General features: G+C 41.4%; 1 protein-coding gene across 4 annotated transcripts in view; it reads left to right on the top strand.

The window, feature by feature from the left end:
* The window catches only part of LOC308093269 (uncharacterized protein), a 94,635-nt gene that overhangs the window by 28,063 nt on the left and 54,072 nt on the right, over positions 1 to 12,500 (top strand). For 3 of the 4 annotated variants that reach the window (XM_080439542.1, XM_080439543.1, XM_080439544.1), the window contains exon 2: positions 4,402 to 4,763. In XM_080439542.1, the coding sequence (XP_080295668.1) occupies positions 4,402 to 4,763 (362 nt within the window). Of the gene's footprint in view, positions 1 to 4,401; positions 4,764 to 5,955; positions 6,162 to 12,500 lie in introns of those variants that run through there. The other variant, XM_080439545.1, reaches the window with a different exon arrangement.

Raw genomic sequence — 12,500 nt, forward strand, 5'->3', positions numbered from 1 at the left:
GGCATTTAGACTATGGTAATTATTTAGTTCCACCACATACTTATGGCTGCACAATGCCCTCAACAATGTATGCAAAACCAGTGTATTGTGCTTGTACTGTGTGTTTGCGTGTGTGTTACAACGGGTATGTGCATCTCAGTATCTATGTCTGAGTCACCCAGGTATTTTTACTCACAAGCCTTTCCGTAAAATTTGCAGTGTTAATTTAAATCATGCGAGTGTACAAAATGGAACCAAATGGACCCATTCCATTTGTACACTTGCAGAGTTATAACTGTATAAATAAACTGGCTGTACTAATGCCTGTTAGCATAACAATGCTATTTCAAATCGTACTATTTCATGCTCCCTCAACAGTGGAGACATGAAAACATGCTGGCATTATCATCACAGGCTCATCGGAAATTCAGGATGCATGTTTAGACTCGGTTTACCACTGATATAAAGGTTTTGGAAGGGAATTTACGAGCAAGAGGACAATTGTACACACATAGTGAGTTTTTCACACATGGCCCTGTGTGGATACCCATGGGTGTGTCTGGGTATGATTCACTGTGCTACACTGTAAAGTAGTTTCAGCCAACAGCATGGTGCTTGTTTTCTTGCTTAGTGGAGAATGAAGAGGAAGCAATGAACAATGACATGGTCGACTCTAGTGGTCACTATAGAGCCCATGTGCAGTAAAGCTCCCATAAGTGAGACACTGAACTCCCTACAGCAAAGTGGGGTCCGCCAGGGGTCCTTGAGGAGGGGGTCCTCAGCAACAGAAACTGTTTAATTTTGCTATTATTTCACTCCCTAAAAGTTAGCCCAATGAGAGAATGTATATAAGAATGAGTATTCAGATCATAGGTTTTCACTCTCCCGTCTACAATATAGAACAGTGGTAGGCTGTTTGCCAGAATTGGCCAACCAGCGATAATATCTGGGCTGGCATATTAGTTTGTAAATAATTAATTAATTGTGCAGAAAGGTGCACTATGGTGCAACCCCTATAGTGGAATCAGCGGACCGGTAGGATGAGTGCATAGTTCTCTTTTCATTCTCGTATTTGAAAAATAAAATAAAAATGTGTTTCATATAAACAATACACTGTTTCTTTCCCAAGAGACCTTGAACAATGAAAGAGCTCCTGTTCTATGAAAGAGCTCTTGTTTATCTCTGTCCGGAAAGGAGTATGACTCTGTCCAGATAAAAACTTTTCAGTTAATTAAAAAGTTTTTATCTGGACACTCATACTCCTTTCCGGATTTAGTTTTAATTAACTAAATGATTACACCATTTATATCTACACCTGCAACATTTGATTACACACACAGTTATGCAGAAATACTACACAAATCTTTATTTATTAACTTTTATAGCAATATACCGGTAGTTGTTATTGTATACAGTAATGTTAATTGAACTCTTAATAGTGTAAAAGAAAATAACCCTTACACCTTATTGGTCCATTTTACACTCTAGAGTTAAATTAATTATTTGGATTTTATTGTGTTCAGCATGCCCCGTAATGCATCCAAAACGTACTTCGAGCTAATCTCTCACTATTTAATTAATTTTTCTGTGACAGCAGGTAGATAATGCTATTCAACCAAGACCAACATTACTCTTCTGGTGGGGTTTTCACTTGACTACAGGGGAAATTGAAAACTAAGTTATAATTGAGTCCAACATCTCTTCAAAACACAGAAAACGGTGGGACAAATGTTTAATTGACTGTTTTATTTTATTTGTTTAATCATAAAACAAACTACGCAAAGAACAATCCAGTGGCTGTAACCTCCTGCAGAATTATACCAGGGGCCAAAATGTCATAAAGCCAAACCACAATTAACCACAACCACACCACTGCTCCACAAAAATAAAATAAAAGAAAGAAATGATAGGTGAAATGCAGCCGTGTGCTGTAACTGTCTGTCTGACGTGTAGGGAGGAGGTGTGTGTTTGTGATAACTATAATCTGCTCTACCTGGATGACAGGACTGAAGACAAGATGATATAAAGACCCCTCATCTATTTGTATCTCTCTCTGTCTGTCTTTCTCTCTCTCTCTCTCTCTCTCTCTCTCTCTCTCTCGCTCTCTCAGTTTTGCATGAGTACAGGAGAAATTCAAGCAAACATTTACCTGTGCTTCTGCCAGGGTGTTGTGTAATATACAGTGCATATTCTCAACGATGCCTCATTTGCTGGTATTTCTCCTGCTCTCCTCGATCCCTCTCTTGCGGTGTCATACTGTACACACACTACAGTACGTCCACACTGAACCACTCCTCACAAGTCAAGTTAGGTCAGGCTTTATTTGTGTTCACATTTCATGCAAGAATCCTGCTGCTAAGCAGGAAAACAAAATATATATATATACACAGAAAGAGCGAAAGAATACATACTGTAACCTACATTCATATTCTTTAGAAGTGAATGAGACTAAACACTACATTCTAAGGTCATTACTAAATTATGTAAAATACAAGAGTTTAAGAATTAAACCTGAAGGCCCCTCAGTTGTTGTAAATGCACTGTTGTATTGTGTCATACTGTACAATGGTACCTATAAATCTTAGACTATTGTACTGAATATGTAAAGTTTACTTGTGATATGTTAGTATAATATTATTTAAAAATATATATGCATCAGAAACATGAAAACCTCTCCTCTACACCACTTCCTTCTTCTTACACTGGTACTTCCCTCATAAGTGATCCTTCTGGGTCAGAGGAATGTTTGACCCTTGTCCGTCTTTACTTTTGGTTCCTTCTAATGTGAATGAACTCCCCCTGATCCGCAAAGCACTCAAAATCGTATATGACCCAGATCACCCTCTATATACAGCATTTCATCCCCCTCCTTCTGGCTATAGGTACAGACTTACCAATGCAAGAGCTTTGTTCCCACATGAACTTTAAATATGTAACCTCCTGCAAAAAAAATCCAGTTTGTGGTGTATAGTGTCAATTCATGACTCTGTTTCTGTTGTGTGACCCCTGTAATTAAGTTTGACTGTAAATCCTGTATTTTGTACGATTTGTACAATGTTGTATGTCTTACTGTATGTGTATGTATGCACCTACAGTGGAAGATAATTTCTTCCTTAAGCACAAATAAACTAAAATCTAAAATAAAAAAGGCCCAAAACAAAAACGTAAGCATACACACAATCAAATGCATGCATGTTTACAGTGAGAAGCATACAGTCTTTAATATATGTATGTATGAATACCCAACATCACGCACGCACGCACGCACGCACGCACGCACGCACGCACGCACGCACGCACGCACGCACGCACGCACGCACGCACGCACGCACGCACGCACGCACGCACACTCACAGAGCCAGAGAGTTCACACAAGGTTCACACAAGGTTTGTTCAAGTGATAACATAGGATGTCTTATAGCAACCTCCGGCATTAAATCAAATGTCTTGGTTCATTGTGACAGTTGTCTGTCCTGTACATTAGTACAGAATTCGGTGACATGATGATGCGACAACTACACATGAGATGTACAAAGTGCATAGCCTATACTTACACATCACACAGGCGCGCACACCCACACACACAGTCTGTAAACAGTAGGGTCAGGCAAAGTGCAGTGGCATTACCCATCCAAGTTTAGCTCGGTGAAGTCCAGATATTGCAAGCCCATGGCACTGATGAATGGAAAACAATACAAAGAGACATGATGAGTTATACAGGCCTGAAATAAGCCAATCAGGCATAACCATTAATGATTGAGTCACTTCTGTTGTGCTGTGGCTGTACCAGAGCTGTAGCTGGAATTCACAACAACCTTTTATTCTTTTATTTTTTTTCAAAGATTTATTTTAGGGCTTTTGTGCCTTTATTTGATAGTAGACAGACAGGAAATGGGGAGAGAGAGATGTGGAGTGACACGCAGCAAAGGTCGTCGGGATCGGGATTCGAACCCGCGACACGTTGTCAGCAGCCTAGGTGCCCGGACTGTCACACCAGCGACCCGGGCCCCTTTTATTTATTTTAATAATAATAATAGACCAATTATTTGTTTACCAACATTGAGACTGGATGCACAGGTGATTGTTTCATGCAATCAATTCTCAACCTGTTGTTTAGGGGTGCGCTGGTTTCAGCACACCCCAACCCCCTCTAGTGTGTTGGCTAGTGAGGCGCGCCCTAGCGAGACCTGACAGAATGGGTTTCATTTGGAGCCAGTGTGACGTTTGGAGGCAGTGTGACGTCGTCTGTTAAGGGGTCTATAGGAGATAATGGCTTATAATTTAGCAGTTGAAATCAGCTCTTAAATGTTTGCCAAATTCCAATGTGTGTTGAAGTTCCTCTTAAATCTTATTCCTTCTCTCACCTCTCCTCTCCTCTCCTCTCCTCTCCTCTCCTCTCCTCTCCTCTCCTCTCCCTTCCAGAGCCAGGAATCTCCCTGTCCAGAGTGTCACTGCCTTCTTCCACGGCTGCCGAGAGCAGCAGCACGGAGCGTCTGCTTCAGAAGAAGCAGCAGGCGGGCTACACCTTCCGCTCCAACAGCGACCTGGGCCTCTCCAACACGCCGCCACGCTCTCCTAGCACCTTGCCTAGACGCTACACCACCACCACCGCCCCGGGGAACGGAGCCGGCGGCGCTAGAGACGGGGACAGCGAGCTGGACGACCTGATGATGCAGCACTCGGAGATGGAGCGCAAGAAGGAAGTGTTCCTGGACCACTTGAAGCACAAGTACCCTCACCATGCAGCCATCATCATGGGCCACCAGGAACGCGTGAGACAGCAGGTATAGGCCTACACAGTAAAAACTCCTACAAATGGATAAATTACAAATTACACCGCAAGCGTTTCACTGTGTATACTGAGATCCAACTTTCTTCAGGACACATGGTCCATAGTAACATAAAAATGTACATTCAAATACATAGGCTTACATAGTCCACATAAAATCATAAATTCATATTCAGGCTTTTACACAGCAATGGTTCCACAGTTTAGAGACAAACCTGAGCAAACTTAATACAGGGTTAGTCAGAATTCTAAATTATGCTGTTGGCAGAATCAGCCGGCCTACACATACATTTGTACATGAGGTTCTGCAGCACAACATATATTGTTGTGAGCTTGTAGATCAGCTACTTTCTCTATTTGTCATAGGACAAAGGAGGGCTTTTAAGTGGTAAATGGAACATTTCCTTGGATGCGGGAAGCCACATGGCTACAGGGCACATGGTGGTTGTTGGGATTAGGTTAGATGTGCTTGGATGGGGCCCTGTGGCACTATTACCCCTCCTGTATGTCATGTTTGAGGGACCCTGTTAGCCCAGAATCCCTGGAGTATTCTTATTCTCTGACAACACATCTCAGTAAACTAGAGTCCATTCAACTTTAAAGGCAAATATCTAGCACACAAGACCACAGGTGTATGTAAATGACCCCCTGCGTGTCTGCACACGTGAAGACACACAGGTGTGCGCATGTTTCATGCATCACATGTATCCTAATGAGAATGCAATTTCTCATTTCATTACTTCATGTAAAGAAACGTCAGTTTGAATCACAGAACTACATGAATGAATTTGATGTATTTACATTTTGATCTTGAAGCGGGAGAAGGCCTCGTCCTGTTGTGAATAAGTGACTTTTGCAATGCCATAACATTATGGACTGGGACTGCTCAGCAAGTCAGACAGGAAAGACCAGGCATATTTGCTGAGGTGGGGTTTGTTGAGAGAGAGAGAGAGAGAGAGAGAGAGAGAGAGAGAGAGAGAGAGAGAGAGAGAGAGGGGTGGAGTTTATTTATTATAATAATGCACCTGATCCATGCAAAGAGTGTGGGAGTCCTGAACTAGGGAAAGAGGGGTGCTGAGAGAAAGCTGATTGTGGGAGGAGAGAGAGATTGAGAAGGAGGGAGGAGAGAGAGACACACAGAGACACACACACAGAGAGAGAGAGAGAGAGAGAGAGAGAGAGAGACAAGGAGGGAGGAGAGAGAGAGGGAGAGAGAGAGAGGCGTTAACGAGGGGCTGCTGTCAAAATAAACTTGGAATCATCACACTTGGAACTTCCACACGTAAAGAGATAAGAGCCTCTATCCAGCACACAAGACAACTGCGGAATATACATTATTATGAAACTTTGTGAAGACTGAGTAAACAGGGGACTTGCACACTTCTCTCTCCAGGTAGGCTCATACAAACTGCTGTTTACATCTTGTGCACTCATTGGTAGTTTCATTATTTCGTCGTTAAAGAGCAAACTGGAATGTTTCTTTCTCTATGGAATAACTCCGCTTAAAAGCAAAACAAATTACTAAGTGCGCCATGAATATATGATTGTGTTTGCACAGACAGGGCCAATGTAAACACAGAGAACATTTCCTACGCTCCACTTAACTCCAGTGTGTAATTTCGCCCTCCGCCGCTGATATGATGAGAATCCCGGGGGGCATATTGGCTCCATTATTCATGTAAAGACCATAGATCCCATAGCCAACAAGGGTGGTCGCGATGTGATTGGCTAGTTGGTTGTCATAGGTGACAATTTTTAAGTGACAAGCGCGACTGTCCCTCCAGGCTATGGGACCGCGCCTCTTTCACCGCTTCATAATGAAGCTAGTTTAGTTTAGCAGCGGGGGTTGTAATTAAGCCTATCCTTATAATAACCCCCTATGAAAACCTCAGAGAAGTGTGTGTGTGTGTGTGTGTGTGTGTGTGTGTGTGTGTGTGTGTGTGTGTGTGTGTGTGTGTGTGTGTGTGTGTGTGTGTGTGTGTGTGTGTGTGTGCACGTGCACGTGCACGTGCGTGGCTTAATCAAAGCGAGAGTACATTAAGGCAGGGGTTTTCAACTGATTGTGAATGAGGGACCACCACCCTGACTAAGAATCAACCTGGGGACCACTGTTGTGTTGGGTGGGGATATGGACTAAGATTAGTGCTTTGGTAACACTTGCTATGCATCCCATGTCTGCATCCCACTGTTTCTCAACCAATAGTCCACGGACTAATAGTGGTCCATGGCATAATTAGGCCTGCAGGTGGTCCATGGGGAAATGTTTTAACATGTAGAATAAATGTAAAAATAATAAAATACCTTTGTAAAATGTATTAAAATAATATTTAATAAGTCCATCAAATGTAAGAAAATATTAATATATTGAATTAATAGGCGTGGTGTGTGAGAAAAAGCTTGCAATTAAATAATGACTGTTAAGGGCTTGATTTAATGTGTTGCACGATACTATGTGCAACAAACTATATCAAGCCCAGGCATTATTTAACTGAAATATGTGAGTGGTCCAGAGCTTAAAAAAATGGTTGAGAACCACTGATCTATTCCTACCCCACAGCTACCCTTATAACATTCTCTTACTTTATCCAACCTTCCACTAAACTCATGTTTTGTAATTATGTATGAGTGAGCAGACACATGTGATTATATGGGCACTTTTCCTAATAATGATGACTCAATCAGACATGTAGCAACTCATAATGTAACGGCTCCCATACACTTCTCCTCCTTGAGATTTTCTGTAGAGTTTCTTGACCTCCGGCTCCGACTTCCCAGTAACTGACAACATTGACGCATCATCACCAGATCATTATTGCACTGTTCCATGGAAGAAAATATTCACTTTCACTTTCTACATTACTAAATGCATGGTCAGGGACCACGTGCAATACCTTCACGGACCACCAGTGGTCCACGGACCACCTGTTGAAAACCCCTGCATTAAGGCATAGTACTGTATGTAACTTTGACCTGTGTTTACATAACAGAACAATAAATGGTATTTTTTTTAACACATAATTCCCTCTATACCAGCAGTCACCAGCCACTGGAGTAGTGTGGTGGTGGTGTTTACCTGCAGACACACATTTCCCTCTTGCTGTATTTTGGTGTTTTTACTTTTTGTTTGTTGTGGCCCAATCTACAGAAACAAAGTGAAAACACAAAATACAGTGAGAGGGCAGTGTTTCTGCAGGTACTACTCCAGTGGATTACTGCTGGTAGAGGGAAATGATTGTAATTTGTATTTGTTATTGTTTTGTTATGTAAATACATTATGACTTAAAGCATTGCAAATAAGCTAAAACCAACAAACGTTATGGTACCACCCAGCTCATTTATAGTGTAAAGAGTAAATCACTGGAGGGGGAAAACGTAATCTTTGAACAAATATGATAATGAAAACCACGCCCCACCTGCAAAACAAGGCTTTATGTATACTACACGCCCACTCATTGCCTCACCTCCTGCTGCACACCACTAGGGTATCTTCTTCCTTTCATTCTTTCATTCTCCTTTTTGCCACTAACCTGCTGCTTTTCATCTCGTCTCCCTCTCTTTTTCACCTCCTCACCCCACCTGTTGTCCATTTGTCTGTATTGAATAAAATCGCGTGTGTTTAGTGGGGTAGCGTGCTGCAGGAGATGGATACACGCAACCTGTGCCAGGTTCATTTCAAAGCCTTGGCGCTCTACCAAAGCTGACAGGGCGTATAATGGTCACTGCTTGGCCTCAACTTGGCATCTGACCGCTTTTAGAGATCAAAGGAACACACTGATATTCAGTATTAGGCCTGCACCACAGCCTTTATCACTGCTTGGGTTTTACTGAAAGTTTTCTGGACCAGGTGTTGGAACTGGGTGTGGAAAAACAATACCACCTGTTTTTTTTATTGATCAAATTAACTGAACGTGCCTTGAATCTTGTTTTGGATATGTGCATGAGGTTACATGATCTCAGGTAGTTTAGCTTAGATCTGTGCACATTGTCAAGGCATTCACCCAAGCCAGGAGCAGAGCCAAAGACTCTGCCCTGTGATGTAATGAAGAAGAAGCTCAGCTTTCTGGAGTGGCTCCAGTGAGAAATGACTGGAAGGGTGACTACAGTATGTGACAGTGCTGTGACAGTATGCAACACCATCACAGTGCTTTATTTCACTTGGGTGTCAACATTCAAGGCTGTCATCTGCTTTTCTCTTGGCAGTTGGCACACAAGACCGGCACGACTGGCATGGCTTCGGCCATGTAAGTCTGTCTGTCCCAAATGTGACCATGTTAGGATGTTTTTGAGTGACCCGGGCGCTAATGGGTCCCAAGTAACCTCTGGTTGAAAAACAGCAGTTAGTTTCACTTCACAGGTGAAGGGGTCACTCCAGGTTGTGTCTCATATGTAAAGTGTGTACTATATATGTTCTTTTATTTAGGGAATGACTTTCAACAGGCATTGAACTGTCTGTGCATGTGAATTCTGTTCTTCCATGCAATCGTTTTAAAAAGCAAATTCAATGGACAGTCCACCTCTTAAGTTGCTTGCACACTGCACGATTGTGGTCTTTTGATCATAAGATGTCATGTTGTGCAATGAGGAAAAGGTAATATTGTGATCATCTAATGTTAGTTGAATTCAGTCTACCTGTCACCTTGTGCAACAGAATTACTGCATGACCTGCGTCAGGTGAAGTGTGCCAGGGGAAATGTTTTACCTCAAGAAAACACAACATTGTTACCTAGGCCTGACTTGGCAGAAGAGTCAGTGTTGGCAATTGTTCAAAGGGAGCTAATAATACCTGCAAAACCGTTTTTCATTAAACTGTCTGCACACAGACAGTCTGCACATAGGCCAGATAGTGATTGATTCCCATGTCATTTAACATGTGCAATCTGTAAAACTTCCCCAGTAAATCTTCTAGTAAAGATAGCCGTTTCTGTTAACACAAACAGTGAACATCGCTGTATTCGCACATGTACAGTATTATCTGCAGTATTTGTTCTCATGTTGACAGTAGTCGTAGCACCAGCCACACTGCACGGACATGGCCCAAATGCGACATAGCCTATGACGGCGTGGAATGGCTCGTATGCGGTCATGTTTGACCGTGTCACATTGAACGACCCAAGACGCTTAGGACAAACAGTTTTGTCACGCTAATGATACAATGTAGACATTGTGACTGGAAGATTACCTTTTTTTTCTTTGACCTTTGATCTTTAGGAGAGGTACAAGGTAGCAGACTCAGTCAGGATTAAGAAAGCCCACTGATTCTTCTATGAAGAATAACTACAAATATGAACAAGCTGTTGCTTCGGTTGCCAAAGGACATGTCAACACCACCATATTACATAATACATTCATTTATAATTGTAGTGTTGTCATGCTACAGGTGGTGCGTGTTTAACAGGTTGTAAAGCTTGGGAAGTGACAGCTCACACGTAGCTATGAAAATTACATACTGTAAGTGGAAACAGATTGCCCATTTGACTTCTTATCAATAGATACTGGAATCAAAGTAATCCAATATTAGCTGTGAGTAAGTGGATCAATGCTTCCTACTGTGCCTTAGTAGTCTGCAATGGATTGTGTTTTTGTCCTACTATGAGTTCTGAAACCTCTCAATGGGGAAAGGTCTAGGGATGTGATTTTCCATTGTTGTTTTTTAGGGTGTCCGTAAACTCTAAATAAGTTTAATTTTTTTCCCTTGTATACTGTATTTCCCACATTTGTATTGCTTGTATTCGCACATCCTTGAATAGTAGTAGGTGGCTCAACTGACTTTCCTAAATTGTACAGTACACAAGGGGTTGCATTAAATGATGTGAACCAACAAGGGCACTGGCACGCAGGTCAGTGCCCCCTCAAATATACCCTTGGCACTGCGTGTAAGCAAGAATGCTATTTTGAACTTCCCATGACAGGCACCCCATGGTTTTCATTATAATTGGCATGTGGCTACTGTATGTGGTTATGCTGTCTGTAAGTGAATAGAGTGGTAAGGTGGTTGTCTGAATGCAAGGCCACATTGACCATAAACTGGAATCTAATAACTGTGTTGTGTATTAAACTGACAAAGAGTACCTTTTCAGATGATAGTTTTAGCTGTTGAATGCTATTTTCAGTGTCGCAATACCTGCATGCTGACAATGTTAAAGAGTCAGTGTCAGTGTCACAGTCCTTTGTCCTCCTAAATAATGACCATTAGGTATATTTATCTCAAATAATATCTGCTGCTGCTTGCACAAGAAGAGACTGAAGTACTCTGCCTTTATTTTCATTTTTACACCTTATGTACTGTATATTTGATATTGTTTTTTTTTGTTTTTTTGACATTTTCCTTTTTTCCCCTGTACGCTTATGATTATCTATTAGTTAAGTGGGAGCTTTTACACCAGTAAACTTGTACACCAGAACTCTGAATCTGGTGCTGATGCTGACCCCACTTGCTCATCAATCATTTTGCTGCACGCAAGATTCAATCTTTTTTTAACCCTTATCCTGTGTTCACAACAAGAATCCTGGTGTAACTAAGACATTAACTAGACAAATAGCATTTTACTTGCATAGATTACACAGATTATCAAGAGGTGGCCGTGGCACATTCTCTTCACTATTTCCTGCTTGAAGTGCATTCATGACAACACTGTTTCTACTTGCCCATTTAACAGAGAAGCTTGCAGCCTAGTACAAAAAGAAACCGAACATAATACAGTGAAGACATCCTCACACATTCTAACCACACCGGATGGTCTTCTAGAGCACTTTGTCTATAAAGTTGTTGTTTCTCCAGAAGTGATTTAAATGATTACATTAATTCAGGTTAGTCCGAGTTAGTCACCCCAATTCCGTAGGTCCTGGCTTACTTCATTGTAGATTTACAGTAATAAGCATCAAAATGGCCTGACCTGAGAACCTAATGTAACTGTGACTTATGGAGGGTTAATTAAGCTTTTAGTTAAGCAAATACTGTTAACCTATGGTAGCTGTTGGCCATACAGATCTGTTTGTCCAAAAGGGATCTATCAGATCCATCAGACCAACTTGTCAATGGGTCTTAGATATGCCTTTATGATCCCATTGTGAGCCAAAGTATTTAGCAAATTCCTTGTGTTTTTGTGGTTGAAACCACCTACAGTATGTTACACGCAGCAGCGCTTAAAACCATAATTGGCCCTTTCATCTGAGTCTAGTAAGTCTGTCAGTCATTCATGGGATTGACAGTAAACCGTCTTCAACACTGTAATTACTGTAGCATGCTTTGAGGTGCCAGCCCTAAACACTAATGTGTCTCTTTAAAGCCATTACATGCCTTTTACTGTACGGATGTAGGGTGTCGGAAATACTTAACATTGTTTTACAAATAAGAAGTCATAAATTTGTAAAGCAGGTTTTTTTTTCTGACACTAATACACATGTTTTGCATGGAGCCCTCATTCTATGGCTTGTACTGTGAAAACATGACGTTCTCTCTTCCCAGCCAGATGGTATAATTCTTTTCATTTCAAATAGTCAGTGGCTCAGATAAAAAAAAAAATTTAAAACTTTTTATTAGGTTTCATTGCATTAGAATGATACTGTAACTTACTTTTAGGCAATTTGTTCAGTTATTTTCTCCATTCACGGCAAGTTGATACTCTCTTGATGAGACTTGATGCTTTTCTAAAGTATTTTGGTAGATGCAGGCACGTTCTGACAAGTCTATGTTGACATTGGGCGGGTGGCTAGACAGTGGCTGTACTAAAAG

Source organism: Gymnoscopelus braueri, assembly GCF_963280865.1.
Source record: "Gymnoscopelus braueri genome assembly, chromosome: 10".
Taxonomy (NCBI): domain Eukaryota; kingdom Metazoa; phylum Chordata; class Actinopteri; order Myctophiformes; family Myctophidae; genus Gymnoscopelus; species Gymnoscopelus braueri.